Source organism: Amblyraja radiata, chromosome X (genome assembly GCF_010909765.2).
Source record: "Amblyraja radiata isolate CabotCenter1 chromosome X, sAmbRad1.1.pri, whole genome shotgun sequence".
NCBI lineage: Eukaryota > Metazoa > Chordata > Chondrichthyes > Rajiformes > Rajidae > Amblyraja > Amblyraja radiata.
The window spans coordinates 1263394-1280679 of record NC_045999.1 but is presented as its reverse complement, the minus strand read 5'-3'; the positions used below and the strand labels follow the sequence as shown (position 1 = coordinate 1280679).

The 17286-nt window shown below is 39.0% G+C and overlaps 1 protein-coding gene across 12 annotated transcripts in view; it reads left to right on the top strand.

Moving 5' to 3' along the window:
- The window catches only part of myo9a (myosin IXA), a 153857-nt gene that overhangs the window by 34026 nt on the left and 102545 nt on the right, over nucleotides 1-17286 (top strand). For all 12 annotated transcript variants that reach the window (XM_033014732.1, XM_033014729.1, XM_033014733.1 and 9 more), the window contains exons 3-6: nucleotides 9221-9315; nucleotides 11387-11449; nucleotides 12963-13062; nucleotides 13233-13289. In XM_033014732.1, the coding sequence (XP_032870623.1) occupies nucleotides 9221-9315; nucleotides 11387-11449; nucleotides 12963-13062; nucleotides 13233-13289 (315 nt within the window). The remainder of the gene's footprint in view (nucleotides 1-9220; nucleotides 9316-11386; nucleotides 11450-12962; nucleotides 13063-13232; nucleotides 13290-17286) is intronic.

Sequence of the window (17286 nt, the reverse complement as noted above, 5' to 3'; positions counted from 1 at the left end):
GTATACACTGGAATTTAGAAGGATGAGGGGATCTTATTGAAACATATAAGATTATTAAGGGATTGGACAAGCTAGAGGCAGGAAACATGTTCCCGATGTTGAGGGAGTGCAGAACCAGGGGCCACAGTTTAAGAATAAGGGGTAGGCCATTTAGAACAGAGACGAGGAAAACCTTTTTCACCCAGAGAGTTGTGAATCTGTGGAATTCTCTGCCTCAGAAGGCAGTGGAGGCGGATTCTCTGAATGCTTTCAAGAGAGAGTTAGATAGAGCTCTTAAAGATAGCGGAGTCAATGGATATGGGGAGAAGGCAGGAACGAGGTACTGATTGTGGATGATCAGCCATGATCACAGTAAATGGCGGTGCTGGCTTGAAGGGCCGAATGCCCTACTCCTGCACCTATTATCTATTGCCTATAACCCACAGAGCAGTGTAATCAGTTGTTGGAGATATTGTAGCCATTTTTATTCTCGTTCACTGTCCACATTTGAGAATTTGCCGTATTTAACAGTAAAGAAAATCAAACAAACCAAATTGGGCACCAAGTCCTTTACCATAGTCCCAATCCTAACTTCACATAAAGAAATTGAACCCGGTGCGTTCCTTATCTTAAAGTTTTGAGAACCTCTGAGCGAAAGAAGAAGAATTACATGATCCAACATACAATATTCACACATTTTAAATAATTGTATGTTAAGTGCAAGTTGCAGTGTAATAGATCAAATGATGTAAGATCATGTTTGAGAAGATCTGAACTTGAAGATGCAATATATTGAAGTACCTGCAGCATGTCAATCTTTGGCCAAAATCCTTCTACAGATTTACCATAAAAAAACAGTTTATGGGGATGCATAACACCTTGGTTTAGCACAGCTCTTCACAAGATTGCAAGAAGTTACAGTCGTGGATGTATCCCATTCTATTACCCAAACTACTTCCCACTATCGACTCCATCTACATTTTGTGCTACCTCGAAAAAGCAGCCAACATAATCAAAGACCATTTTCACCCGTCATGCACTCATCTTCCCTCTCCTGTAAAGCAGAAGTTACAAAAGCTTGAAAGCATGTACCACCTAGATTCAGTAATAGCTTCTTCCCAGCTTGTATCAGACTACTGAACAACTCTTCCATAAATTAGATTGCAGTCCAGTTCTCCTCATTGTGGACTTTGCTCTTTTTAATATCTGTACCGCTATAATGCAATAACACTATATTCTGTACTCTGGTATTTTACTCTTTGCATAGCTTTTTGTGCATGTGTATGGCTTGAATGTGCTATTGTATAGTATGATTTGACTGGGTAGCATGCAAACAGATCTTATAATTGCATCTTGCTGTTTGTGACGATAATAAACCAATATCAATATTTTCCTTGTGATTTCAATAAATTGCTCATATTTGCACCTATGGGTCGACGGTTAAATTATTTCACAGTTGAAAGTGTATTCTAACTAAATGTTGAAGTACTGATAAAGCAAGTGTTAGCTATTCTTATGAAATATAATTGATGCAGGACTTTTAAAAGATTCTGCAGAAAACAATTTCAATAGATCAATGTAGTTTGTAGAAGTAGCCTTAACCTGTTACTTTTTACACCTGAGGTGGAGAGGGTGCATGTCAGATAACCATTTTAGCTCCATATATTTTGAAGGGAAATCATGAACATTAATTAGCAAGCAGTGTCAGCATTCCTAACATGCTTTGGTATGCATCATTCACGTGAAGAACAGAATAGAATGTGCACAATCCAGTTTAGGCTGACCAAAGATAATGTGCTGGTGTGGGCTACCTCATTGCAATATATCAAATTCACAACCAGGCAGGGAAAAGCTGTTCTGATCTTATCCTCAGTGGATTTTCTAGTGTGTTGTATATTTTTCAGAAATAGATGAAGATTTTGGTCAGAATGTAAGAACATCATAATCAGGAGGAAGAGCAGCCTACGATTAGGTATGTTGCAAAGCCTACCTGAAGCGTCGTTGAAGATCTGCTGCTGAGGGTGTGCGCGATTTTGGCGCCGTTTAGAGGGGGCGGGTTTAAAACGCGATTTTCTCTAAGCTGTTCCAATCGAAAATGTTCAGCCTAGTTAATTATTAACGAAAAATCGCTGGAAGACCCCGTCGCAAAAGCTATTATTAGGTTTAAAGGCCTTGAATAATAGTTATAGTAGTTTAAAAATCAATCTCTAAACCCGCGACCGCCAGCAACCGCAGGGTCTCATAAAGCAAATGGCAGAAGTTAGGTTGTATATTTTTACATTAAAAAGGGCTTCTAAAGATCCCTTTATACTAAGTTTAATATTGCGAGTAGCTCAATTTGGGCCCATTATATCCCGCAGTATTTTTCTGGGCATTTGGGGGCACAAATCTACCGCAATGTGAACGTTCTAAACCAGCGCGTTCCACAGGGACCCACTGGAAAGCTGATTTAAATGGGCATTTATTTACAGCAATTAAACACTAAATTCCTTCCATTTGGCCTATAAATTAATGTAAATGAGATTTAAAAATCATGTTTTATTGTGAATTATTTGTGAATATTATTTGGACATTTAGGCTATTTAAAAATGTTAATCATTTATTAAGAAATGGATAGATGTTTAGATCTAGTAATTGAAGTCTGAAATTAGCTACAATTAGGTAACTAACTAATTATATGCTTTAATTTCAGGTCATCCAAGTAAGATTATTTTATATTTGTTTCAGAATGCTTCAATCTATGATAACTGAAAATTTCATTCAGTTCTCTTAATTTTTAAGAAAGTTATGGGCTTTTGACTGTTCACGATCACAGCTTTTTTGTTATGTCCATAGAAAATCAATAGGGAACAAGATGCTCATTTCCCAGTATGAAAATGGCCATAACTTTTTAAATACTTGAGATATGAAAGTGAATTAGGTGTCAAATTAAACTTATTTTTATGCTTTATCTGATGGGATAAATTACAGACTTGATTTTTAAAATCTCAAAATTTTGTAACATTGCTACTACGATGCTATTCAGTCAGGTCATGCCTACCTAGGCTTGGCATCAATTCCATTCTGCTGCCCTCTCATCATATCTTTTACTTTCTTGTCTTTTACATGTCCTTCAATATATTCAATGACTTCACCTCCACGACTGTCAAAGAGAATTCCAAAGGTTTGCAACTTGAGAGAAGGAAGTCCCTCTCATCATCTCCATCTTAAATGGCTGGCCTCTTTTTCTGAACCTGTGCCCCAGGTTCTTGATAACTCAACTGGGGGAAATGTTATCACATAGTCCTGAGTATCATGTGTTTCAGTAAAATCACCTCACCCTCTTAACCCAACAGAGCATACGTTCATGTGTCAATTTTATTTCAGCCCAAGACTCATGACGGTGAACCTTCCCTTCATTGCCTTCAATGCAGGTATATAACACCTTAAATGTGGAGACCATACTACTTACGGTATTCTGGGTGAGGTTTTGCCAGTTTGGCAAAATTTTGCAGCAAAGTTCACTTCTTAAATGCTCCGTACATTCTAAAGTAATGTACGTCATCCATCAGAATTCAGAATTATCTCCTTTGCCTTCTGAGGAAATGAAGGCATTGGGGTGCTTTTTGGCTGTGGCATCAGTTGATCCAGGACAAATTGTTGGTAATATTTTTGCCCCAGAAATTGAAGCTCTCAACCATTTCCACTTCAACACCATTGCACGTTGTGTGAATGCTACTCTGCTTCCTGAAGTCATTGATTAGCTCGTTGTTTTATCTGACTTTGAGGGAGAGGTTCTTGTTGTGACACCATCTTACTAAGCTTTCAATCTTTCTTGTACTTGTAATTGTTTGAAATCTGCCCCACGAAAGTGATGCCATCTGCAAACTTTTGTAAAGGGAGTTAGGCCAGAGTTTGGCTGCGCAGTCATGAGTGTATATATCCTTATGGGGCACACGTGTTGAGAATTATTGTGGAGGATGCTTTGTCGCCCTTCCTTACTGACTGCAATCTATGGGTCAGGAAGTGAACCATCCATTTACAGAGGGGAATGCTGAGTTCTAGGTCCAGGAGGTTGGATTTGGTTTTGTATGGAACTATGGTGTTGAAGACAGGATGATAGTCAAGAAACAGGACGTAGGTGTCCTTGTTATCTAGGTGTTCCACGGATGAGTGTAGGGCCAGGGAAATGGTGTCGAGTTTGGACCAGATGTGGCAGTTGGCAAATTACAGTGGATGAGGGCTGTTGGAGTTGATGTGCGCCATGACCAATCTCTCGAAGCACTTCATGATGGCGGATGTCAGAACCGTCTGTCTGAAGTTAAAGCATGCTACTTTGTTTTTTGTTGGCATTAGAATGATAATGGTCTTCTTAAAGCATTTGGGAACCAGATTGGAGGAGGGGGAAGTTAAAGATGTCCAAAAATACTCCCACTTGCTGGTCCGGTCAGTTTCCAAGTACATTACACGCACAACTTCCATCTTCTTATCAAGGTCCTAAAGTGCACTGACATCTTTACCTTTGTGCTCAAATCTTTTGGGAATAAGGACATGTTAGTCTTCATTGTCACGGACCCAACAGCAGTGGTTCAGGAAGGTGCTCAGCACCACCTTTGCAGCGATTTAGTAATGGGTGATAAATGCTCACCTTTGAAGAATTGAAGAGAAAAAATATGTAGACTACCACCATCACTTCATCTGTTCCTCAGCAAATGTACCCTGCTTGGCTCTCAACAACAAATAAGGCAATTGACATAGCGTTGGCTTAGTGTTCTGTAACTGGAGAGACACTCTTTTTGGCCATAGGTTTATCACTCACTGCTTCCATATGGGAAATGCTGAATCGTCTCCAGCACTTGCAGTAAAGGAACGTGGCATGTGATGAGTGGGTATATCAGATTGATGAATACTGCTTTCTTCAGTACTTGATTTCTGTGGCAACGAGCTGAACTACTTTGAGCAGGATGGGCGTGGGCTAACATCAGAAATTCAAATATTTGTTTAAACAAGTCGAGGCATTGTACGCGAGTTAAACAATGGAAAACAAGTTAAAGCCAGATTAAATATCACTTGGTGACTGGATTTTGACATAATTAATTCCATTGGTATGCATAGTTAGTGTACACAAATCAGAAATCATTGCTGGAGAAACAGTATAACTTAGAACATTCTGAAGTTTTGATCACAGGTTAGGTTTGAGAAACTGTCACGGTATTGATTCTGATGCTTTCAATAATTGACAATTACAAAACCATCCCTGTGATGTTTTCATCAACTTCTGCCCCCTCAGTTGTTGCCATACAGAATGCTCTGTGGAATGCAGCGTAATGTTTAGAGCACTGTACTTTTATTACAGCAGATACATGAACCATCAAAGATGATTGTATGAGATTCTAATTGTTTACTCAGGCATAATTACTGCTAGAAAAGTTAGATACAAAATGCTGGGGTAACTCAGCGGGACTGACAGCATTTCTGGAGAGAAGGAATCGGTGACGTTTCGGGTCGAGACCCTTCTTCAGACTGATGTCAGGGGAGTGGGCTGAACAGAGATAGAATGTAGTTGAAGACAGTAAGACTGGTGGGAGAACTGGGTAGGGGGAGGGGTGGAGAGAGAGGGAAATCAAGGGCTATTTCAAGTTAGAGAAGTCAATGTTCATACCGCTGGGGTGTAAACTACCCAAGCAAAATATGAGGTGCTGTTCCTCCAATTTCCAAATACTGCTGGACAACTTGCCTTGTCTGGTTATTTTGTTGGTATTCATTCCCTTAGGTAAATATTTCAAAATTCTACAGACGCATGGAACTACAGATGCTGGTTTACAAAAAAAGACGCAGTGCGCTTAGTAACTCAGAGGAAAGTTCCAGACCTGAAACGTCACCTATTCATGTCCTCCAGAGATGCTGCCTGACCCAATGATCCAGCACTTGGAGTCCTTTACCAGATACTAGCCCATTGTAATATTATTTCAGTTATAACCTTTTTGAGACATTATCTTCCACCATAATATAGTGAATGCTTCAATCCCTACTTTTCTGTGTAAAATGATGAAGTTAAGAGTTCCTGGTCAGTGAGAATTCCTCATTGTGATTGACTACCTTGTCTACCTGATGGTGTTACTGTTGTTAAATGAAGACCAGTCATCCATGGCCTGTCACCTGTCACCCGATAACCAATGTAAGGAATTCATGCCAGAGATAATGACAGATCTTTACAATCCAAGTCAGCAATAAATACCATCGAAGGTAGACACAAAATGCTGGAGTTACTCAGCGGGATAGGCAGCATCTCTGGAGAGAAGGAGATGCTGCCTGTACCGATGAGTTACTCCAGCATTTTGTATCTACCTTCGATTTAAACCAGCATCTGCAGTTCTTTCCTACACATAGTAAATACCATCACTTCATTACTGACAACAAGAGTTATTTGAGCCTTACATTTTGCAATCATTCCTCCCCCTTGAACTCCCATCCCTCCTTTCTCTCCGCAACCGACAAGAATGATCCCAGGAATAACTGGGTTAACTTATGATGAGCGTTTGATGGCACTGGACCTGTACTCGCTGGGGTTTAGAAAAATGAGGGGGAACCTCATTGATATGTACCGATTAGTGAAAGGCTCAGATAAAGTGTATGTGGAGAGGATGTTTCCATTAGTGGGAGAGTCTAGGACGAGGGTATTGCCTCAGAATTAAAGGACGTTCCTTGAGGAAGGAGATGAGTAGGAATTTCTTTAGTCAGAGGGTGGTGAATCTGTGGAATTCTTTGCCACAGAAGGCTGTGGAGGCCAAGTCAATGGATATTTTTTTAAACAGAGATAGATAGATACCCTACGGATATCAGTGGTTATGGGGAGAAGGCAGGAGAATGGGGTTAGGAAGGAGAGATGGATCAGCCATGATTGAATGGCAGAGTAGACTTGATGGGCCGTATGGCCTAATTCTGCTCCTATCATTTATGACCTATGACAAAAGGTTGATCTTGGGTTCAGAATTATAAATAGCAGAACTTATGGTCTTGGCATTAAAACTTGTGCATATGTGTGTATGTGATACACTTTAATAACAAAGTAATCTCCTGTTTTGAGATTATTAATTTGGAGTTTAAGGTTTATGATGCTTTCTTGCCTTGTGTTTCAGTCATTTACATTTCACATCTGTATATTCTTCTGTGAATAATGAAAATGTGAAGCAAATGTAATGTGTAATCTTTCAGGCAAATAATTAAAGCAGGAAATTGCTTGTGCTGAAAATAAAAGCAGGAAAGCTTTGAAGTTGTCCCAATGCAGCTGAAATGTGGTGTTAGAGTATAAATGAAGGACTGGCGAGTATAATGCAAGCAAGGAGCCACAATAACAATAAATCAAACCAATGTCCATTGTGAGTGCGCACTCTGACGCAAGTTGTTAGTTTTTTCTCAGAATGGATTAGTTCCAAGAAACTATGGTCTTACATTTAGAGTTTTGTGTTAGCACAATCTTTAATTCTGTTTGGTGATGATTGGGTGGAAGCAATTCGACTGCAGTCTTTTTCCATTTTCGCATAATGAATAATTATATTAAAATAAAGCCTCCAGCTCCTTTTTGCACGTTTTAGTATTATTACTGAAAAAACCCCACAGGAAAAGTCATACATCCTGTTGAAGTGGTAGCAAAATATATGAATGAGTGGAGTGTGACTGATGTAGCTTACAGACTTAAGTGTGGCCTTTGACAAGGTCCAACATGGGGGGGCTGGTCTGAATGGTTTGAACCCATGGGATCCAAGGATCCAAATTTGGGTTGTTAATAAGAGACAGAAATGGAGCTGTGTTTTTGTGATTAGATGCCTTGTGACCAGTGGTATACCACATGGGTCACTGCGGGGACCTTTACAATTTGTTATAAACATTACCAGGATGTAGATGTGTGAGCAATGAGTAGTAAGTTTGCAGATTATGCAAACTTGGTGTTTTTTTGATAGTGAGGAAAATGGCTGACTACAGGATGATGTAGATTAGCTGGTATGATGCAAAGTGGAATTTAAACCTATACATGCGAGGAGAAGCACTTTGGGAAGAGTAAACTGGGAACATACACAATAATTGGACGCTTACCTAAATCACAGTTATGTCTCTCACAGTTAAGTGGAGTTAAGCATGAGATAAAGAAGATCTGGTAGGAGTAGTATTTATGGTAATCTACCTGTGATGAGATGACATACTATAGAGAAATGTAGATCGGTTAAATGACTAGTCAAAGATCTAACACATGGACTGTAGTACCTGGGTCTTGTGCTTGGATTCACAAAAGGCTAGTTGCAGGTTCAACATGTAATATGGAAAACTAACAATGTTACTTATTGATTAAAAAATGGAATAGAAAAGTTGGGAGGTTACATTTCAGATATGTAAAGCATTGATGAGACGACATCTGGAGTACTCGATACGGTACTGATCTCCTTGTTTAAGGGAAGATGTAAATGTATTTAAAGCAATTTAATTTTCCTCAACTAATACCTCTGATTATGTATTATAAGGAAAAGTTGGGTAATTGAAATCTATATTCACTTGAACTTTGAAGAGTTAGAGGTAACTTGATGGATATTTGCACTATTGCTGAGAAGACTTAACAGTGTGGGTGCAGAGAGGTTGTGGGAAATCTTAAACTAGAGGTCACTATTTACAACTAAGTGCTAATCAATTAAAGGCAGATGAGACAGAATGTCTTATCCTCAGAGAACCTTGAATCTTTGGAACTCTTCCCCAAAGGTAGCAGAGTTGGATAGTTTATGATCAAGTAGGAGAAAGGTTATCAAGTTTAGATGGAAAAGCACAGTTGAGGTTATAATCAGAACCACCATGAAGGTATTAAATGTTTAAGAAAGAACTGCAGATGCTGGAAAAATCGAAGGTAGACAAAAATGCTGGAGAAACTCAGTGGGTGAGGCAGCATCTATGGAGAGAATAAATAGGCGATGTTTTGGGTCGAGACCCTTCTTCAGATTAAATGGTGAGCAGGCTCAAGGGGCTGCGTGGTCCACACTTCCTACTCTGCATTACTACGTTAATTTGCCCCGATTTGAATATAAAATAGATGTATAATTGGAAACCATACATGCTTTGTAGTATTTTTTATTATTGTGCATTCTTTAAAAATGTTCTATATTTTAAAACAGATTCTTGGTTTAAATTCTCTGTGTTAACAGAAATGCGGGGATGAAATTGATTATGAGTAGAGTCATTGTTCCAAGTTTTAGACACTTGATTTTTGTTTTATAAACAGGCTTTTGGGAATGCAAAGACTGCTCACAATAACAATTCCAGCCGATTTGGTAAATTCATTCAAGTCAACTACCAGGAAACAGGCACGGTGCGAGGGTGAGTAATATGTGAATCTGACATGATAAGTAATTCCCCCACTCTCATTCTCCACTTCTCACTCTCCCCATCCTCTGTTTTCTCCCCCCCAACTACTTTTCTGTTCCCCCTTCCCCAATTCACGTTCTCTCTGACCATTTGGCACAATTGAATGTAGTATATATGTCATGATTTAGCCATCCTTTTGTTGAATAACAGAACCAGTTGTGGGGCTTAATGGTCTATTTCTGTATTCATGTTTCAGATTATCCTGAAATTCAATTATTAAATATGTAGAGCCAAACAAATGAAGAGATCAGAGATTTCATCCCGGCTGTGTTGATTTAACTGATTTTAGCTTTGATAGCAGTTGAGGGTTGCAAGTATGTCCTGGATTGGAAGGGCAATAAAATCTGGCATAGTTGCTCCTTTTAATGATCTTAGTTTCTGATTATGAGCACACATGGATATGTGGAAAGACTGATCATGAAGATTGTAGGTGATTGTGAACAATGTCGATATATGGCCATGCTTTCTGTGTATTACTGAATTAGAGGAGATTGTGAATCTTCTAGAGTACAATGTAAGTGCAGAATTAAACAATGTGCAAAACAGTAGCCAAAATGGGAATTTGCTCCAGCATAGAAGGAGATGATGCCCTCGAATAAAAACATTTTACACAGACTTGCGGGGGGTTATAGATTACATAAAACGGAAGAGGAACGGGATAAAAAGTTAATAGCATTATAAAAACAACCACTTTTTTTGGATCCTGGGTGGATTTCTGAGACCTGTTGCTTGTAATAACACTGTCATATGTGAGATTTAGGGCAGTTCATGTGTCTTTGAGGACCATGTGCAGAAGGTACCTCCTCCAGCTGTTTGAACTTAAACGCTGATGTTTCCAGCATTTGATTTTTCTTTAACATATTTACCTCATCCACTTCTTCAGTTATAAAGTTCCATACTCCAACTTGATTGTGTAGTATATGTGATGTTTTTATTTTTCCTGAATGTTGTGTTACTTTACATTAAGTGATGTTACAGTTAATTTATGCCCAACCACACAATAATAGTCTGAAGAAGGGCCCCGACCTGAAATGTCAATAGTCTGAAGAAGAGGCCCGACCCAAAACATCACCTACCCATATTTTCAGAGATGCCACTTAACCCGCTGAGTTACTCCAGTACTTTGTGTCTTTTTTACACAGTAACAACGCTTTCTAGTTGTATTGCACTTAATTAATCATCTTTTCCCCTCTCCTACCACTTCGACTACAGATAGATAAATGTGTGTGTGTGTATATATTTATATATGACAGAAGTATACACTCAGGATGTTGTTCAAGGGCCAATGATGACAGACAATTTTCATGATTAACAATTCATAGAATTTGTTACCCACTCAGCCTTTTTTTTAATAAAACATCAGCTTCCAAATTAAGCATCAGTCTGCGGTTACGGGTGCTTCCCCACTTTCATTTCTTTGAACTGTGACTTTGGTTGTTCATGCAAATATAAGAAAATAGGTGTAAATCTTCTGACTCCAAAACCTGCTCTGCCTTTTATTAAGATCACGGCTGATCTTTTGCCTCAACACCATATCTATCACCAATTTTAGTGTTTCTGTTTCAAATGAATTTGATGACTGAGATTCCACAGCCTCCTAGGATAGAGAATTCCAACAAGTCACTACCCTCTGAATAAATATCTCTTCATGTTTGCCCTAAATGGTCAGCCTTTTAATTTGAAAATGAAACATTCATTGATATACTCTGCAGTCAGGACAACCATCTGGGTTATATCTATACTGTTGAGTCCTCTAATAATTTTCTATATTTCAACGAGGTAACCTTTCATTTTTAAACTCTGAACAATTGAAGCCTCGGCTAATCGATCACTCCTTGTATGATAGGTCAGCCATCCCAGGAACCAGTCTGATGATACTTTATTGCACTCTCTTTATACCAAATCTATGGTAGAAATGTTGATGTTATATTTTCAATGAATGTATGTCATTTATTTAAACAGTGACTGTTGTATTTCTGTGGATTTTTCTGATTAAGCCAGGAGCACCAATTTGTTTTTTCAGAGCTTATGTTGAAAAGTATCTGTTGGAAAAGTCAAGGCTGGTCTACCAGGAACATAATGAACGGTAAGAGGCATGCAGAACTTTTTAAGAGACAATGTAACACTAAGATCTTTATAGGTAGCACCGAACAACAGTGGGTATTAATCTTTCTGACACAAGTATATGACCCTACACGTGACTAGAAATATTTCTGTGTTAAGATTGCACGATGACCTAAGTTCGAGTATTAATCTGAAATCAAATATTTAAAACAAAAGCTTTATGTGGCTGTCCTCATGTTAAACATGTTCCTTCAATATGGTGCTAAAGAAGAATTCTTGAGGCAAGTGTGTCTTGTGAAATTGATGTTTTAGTTGCATTTGTAAAGTCGTATGCCATTATCCTTTTTTGTGAGCCTCAGTTTCCACGATTCTCTTTTCATTCATATTGATGCAACAGCTGGTTGACATTAACTTCTGTTTGGGTAGACTTGTTATATTTCAATAGTAATGTTAGTACTGTTTGGACACCGAGTACTGAGTCTCAATCCACTTGTTATTGAACAAAATTGGCCTCTAATTACAATATCTACACATTTCACAATTTTTTGCTTAATGATACAACCATGATGCCGTGGACGGAGTTGCAACATCGTTTCACCATCTATTACTGCAGCTGAAGCAGCTCCAGAAATAAATGTTTGTACATGTGCCAAAATGCCATTGCCTATTTGTATATTAATTAAGATTTGAATTGCTTGAGTGCTTTTTGAATAGTAGAATCATATATCCCTCAGATGATTGAGAGCTCTGCTTATTTGAAGGATTTTAAGTGGTAACCAATCGAAATTTTCTCATCCCCAACCACCCATAACATATTAATTGATGATAATCTCTGGAATTGAAGATCTGTGCCAATCCTACAGCAAAATTACTTTGATTCGATTCAGATACTGCCCCATGAATTTGATGTGGAAGGGTCAATATCGAGACAAAAATAATCAATATCGAAAACTGAATGAAAATAATAAAATATCATGGCTATCATAATATCATAAAATGTTTATTCTACTAGAATAATGCACGATAATCTGGCTTTGTATTGTTGATTTTAGTTGTCACAACATTAACCCTTGGTGTCCTATAGTAATTTAAACATAACCCATGATATCTATGCCGAACATGATGCCAAATTAAATCCCTTATGCCTGTACATGATCCTTATCATTCCATGCATATTCTTTTGCCTATCTTAAGTCCTCTTAAATGCCCCTATATCTGCTTCCACCACCAGCCCTGGCAACACCAACCACTTTCTGTCTGGGTGAAAATGTTGCCCCACGTTTAAACCATTGCTCTCTTACCTTAAAGCTTTCCCCTCCTGTACTTGAGATTTCCACCCTGGGAGAAAAATGTTCTGACTGTCTACCCTATCTATGCCTCTTGTAATTTTATAAAATTGATAAAATTTTATTTGTTATGAACACTGTTGGACGTGAAATATCTGCACGTGATCTTTTACACCGCTGTTGTTCCTCCCCTCTGCTGTTGACTATAATATTTACGCAAATATAATATTTTATGTAATGCCATTTCAGGAACTATCACGTATTCTACTACCTGCTGGCAGGTGCCAGTGAAGAAGAGAAAAAAAGTTTCCATCTGCTAAAGCCTGAGGAATACCACTATTTGAACCAGGTCAGCTCCAAAAGCAGATTGTTTGCATTCCGCACTTTTGGCAGGTGTTCCATTGAAGACAGAATATGTTATATTCAGGGCAAAGATCTTGATGTTCTATCAATTATTACTGAACTAACTTGGCTTTGTAAGTACCGAGAGCAGTAACATAATGTTCCTTGTTTTCTTAGATGACAAAGAAACCGGTCAGACAGACTTGGGATGATTATTACTCTGATTCAGAGCCGGTTAGTATTCAAGTTTTGCCGTGCCAGTGGTGAGATACTAGTTCACCACTATTCATCCTCAAGTTATGCATTCAGATAATTGTCAAAATATGCCAGTTGTTACATTGAATATTTCAATAAAATGGTTATTGCAATAGACTATCTGTGGTGGCTGAAGCAGTCAGTGTTTCAGGTAACTAATCTTTGATCAGAATTCCATCACAACACCAAATCATTTGTACAGTTAAAATAATGAGTATCAAAGAATCACTTAAAATTGAGATGACTCATCTGGAGTAAAAATGAATAACTTTAACATTGTTCTTCAGAAAAGGATATTCTACTTTCTTTCCACAATAAACATGTTATAATTTGAGTTTGTCAACTATGAGAACATATAAGCATTGGAATGATTAAGGTGGTACATTGGATATTGGTGGTAGATATAAAATGCTGGAGTAACTCAATGGGACAGGCAGCATCTCTGGAGCAAAGGAATGGGTGACGTTTCTACAGAATATTGGATATTGGTGATTCCATTCATGTTTTTGCGTGGGGAAGGTAGATTGCTGTTTGTTTATTCTTTGTGCTTGAATCAGAAGATTGTTTAAGCCTCAAGCTTAGGTGTGTCATCTTGGCAGTTTTTAACAATTGCATACCAAATGGGGTGTGTTATTTATGAAGTGTTAAATTCAGGTCGTCTCTATGAATACTGATAGATATAAGGCACTATTTGTAGAAATGTTTTCTCAAAATCTTTTAACTGTTTGTGTGTTTTTAATGTATGAGACTGTTTTATGTTTGTAATGTTTGCATCATTGTAAAAGCAACGAGTTTGCATTAAGTCTTTTGAGGCATGAAGTCTTTTGAAACAAAGTATTTCAGTTTCAGTTTAATTTATTGTCACGTGTACAGAGGTACAGTGAAAAGCTTTTGTTGCGTTCAAACCAGTCAGCAGAAAGACAATACATGATTACAGTTGAGCCATTCAGAGTGTACAGATACATGATAAGGGAATAACGTATAGTGCAAAGTAAAGCCAGTAAAGTCCAATCAAAGATATTTCGAGAGTCCCTGATGAGGTAGATCGTAGTTCAGGACTATTCTCGGGTTGCGGTAGGTTAGTTCAGTTGCCTGATAACAGCTGGGAAGAAACTGTCCCTGAATCTGGAGGTGTGCATTTTCACACTTCTATATCTTTTGCCATTTTCACACTTCTATATCTTTTGCCCGTTGGGAGAGGAGAGAAGAGGAAGTGGCCAGGGTACAATTTGCCCTTGATTATGCTGCTGGCCTTGCCAAGGCAGCATGAGGTATAAATGGAGTCAATGGAAGGGAGATTGGTTTGTGTGACGGTCTGGGCTGCTTCCACAATTCACTGCAATTTCTTGCAGTCCTGGATGGACCACTATCTCCATTGTCTTGCTGACATTGAGAGAAAGATTGTTGTCTCGACACTAGGACACGAGGTTCTCAATCTCCTTCCTGTACTCCCACTCAGCATTATTTGATGTCCGGCCCACAATGATGGCGTCGCCTGTGAATTTGTAAAGTGTGTGTAAATTCTGACATCTTTGTGGCGATCCATTTTGTCCAGTGACTGATCTCAGGAATCGTTTATATCGTTTTAACAAGCCTAGCAAGTCAGATGTCTGACCCGATGTAATACACGTGCTGTCATCTTTTCAAAGCTGTGGTTATCTTTATGAATTTAATCATTACAAATCTAGTATTATAGAAAGCCCCCTTCCTCTCCCCTCCACAGCCAACATGCGCAACCATGCAAGTTAGTTTATAAATTCAACACATTTCTTCATCCCATCTTTTGCAAAAAGCAAAATCATCATGAATAAATGATGACATGAGGAAAATCACATTGACAGTGGTGCCGTGAATCTATTTGAAGATCTTTCTGTCAAGCCTTTTATGAGCTTTGATCATTGATGTTAAATCTCCAGTTGTATCATTTAATGAGATACCACATGATCACTTGTAATTAAGAAGGCTTGTTTGGTCTCATCCCTCCACAATACTAATCCTGTCATCTTATTTTATCTTTAATTAAACCCCTCTGAAGCACAGTACCTCTAACTTTGTAGAATGAGCTTAACACTGCAATTAAATGAAACGCTATACAATGTATTCAAATTGCAGCATGAAACTGCTTGCTTGACTGTACCCACATCCAACCTGAAGATAGACACAAAATGATTGAGTAACTCAGCAGGACAGGCAGCATCTCTAGAGAGATGGAATGGGTGATGTTTCGGGTACAACCTGAAGATCCAATCCACATTCAGTCTGAAGAAGGGTCTCGACCCGAAACGTCACCCATTCCTTCTCTCCAGACATGCTGCCTGTCCCGCTGAGTTACTCCAGCTTTTTGTGTCTATCTTCGGTTTAAACCAGCATCCGCATTTCCTTCTTACACACCCACATCCAAACTGCCTTCTTGCTAATCTCGTTGCCCCTCACTCTCGTTTGCCTCGGTTCCTTATGGTCATCTTTGTCTGCCAACCTGAGAAAACTCTTTGTCTGACTCTCTCTCTGTCTGCATACAGGGGCTCATTCTATCTGTTTGTCTGTTCGTGCTCCCACCACGAACTACCCCCTCATGCACTGCCAATCTAAAACCTTTAAGTTGACCCAGAAGGAAGTACTCGTAGTTGATGACATCAGGCGAACTGTTTCATCATTCAGCTGAGAGCTCAGTATTTGTGCAGCCCCTCAAATACTGGACTAACATCTGGAACATAATTGTGTAGGAAGGAACTGCAGATGCTGGATTAAACCCAAGATAGACACAAAATACTCAGTGGGTCAGAGAGCATCACAGGAGAAAAGGAAAAAGTGACGTTTTGGGTCGAGACCCTTCTTCAGACACTTCTTCTATACATAATTGTATGCTACTGTAACAAACGCAGATGTGCATGGCTTTCCCTCGCTGTTTTTGTGGATTTGTTCTTTGTGGTTTGCCCAGAATTACCCAAGAGTTCCTCTTTGTCACCATATTACAGGAATATGTTTAGCCATCATTGCAGATTTTGATTACTTTGATTTGATTTTGAAGACTGCGAACTGACCTCCGCTTAGTTCGCAATAACCAATCTGATCTCCCGGTGGCTCAACACTTCAACTCCCCCTCCCATTCCTTATCCGACCTTTCTGTCCTGGGCCTCCTCCATTGCCAGAGTGAGGTCCAGCCCAAATTGGAGGAACAGCACCTCATATTTTGCTTGGGTAGTTTACACCCCAGCGGTATGAACATTGACTTCTCCAATATCAGGTAGTCCTTGCTTGCTCCATCCTTCCCCTCCCCCTCCCCCTTCCCAGCTTTTCCACAAGCCTACTGTCTCTGCCTCTTCCTTTATTTTTCCCGCCCCCCCCCCCCCCTCCCCCCCAACATCACTGAAGAATGGTCTCGACCCGAAACGTGCCTATTCCTTCACTCCATAGATGCTGCCTCACCGGATGAGTTTCTCCAGCATTTTTGTCTAACAAAGATTTATCATTTAGTATGAGGGCAATCCACATTTAACTGTAAAAGATCAACAGAATATGGAATTAAAACAAAGCTACACAAGCACTGGAATGTTTCTCATTGATTAAAATAGTAGTTAAATCCCAATATCGAAGTTACAGCAGAACCGCTCCCTTACTTCCACTTATTTCCCTATCCCAAAATAGCCTTATGAATCCTTGCGATTGCTTTATTTACTGACTCATATGAAAATCTTGGGTAATTGCTTCATATACTGCAAATAGTAGGTATGTTGCAAAGCCTACCTGAAGCGTCGCTGAAAATCTGTCGCTACGGGTGTGCGCGATTTTGGCGCCGTTTAGAGGGGGGCGGGTTTAAAACGCGATTTTCTCTAGGCTGTTCAAATCGAAGATGTTCAGCCTAGTTAATTATTAACGAAAAATCGCTGGAAGACCCCGTCGCAAAAGCTATTATTAGTTTTAAAGGCCTTGGATAATAGTTATAGTAGTTTAAAAATCAATCTCTAAACCCGCGACC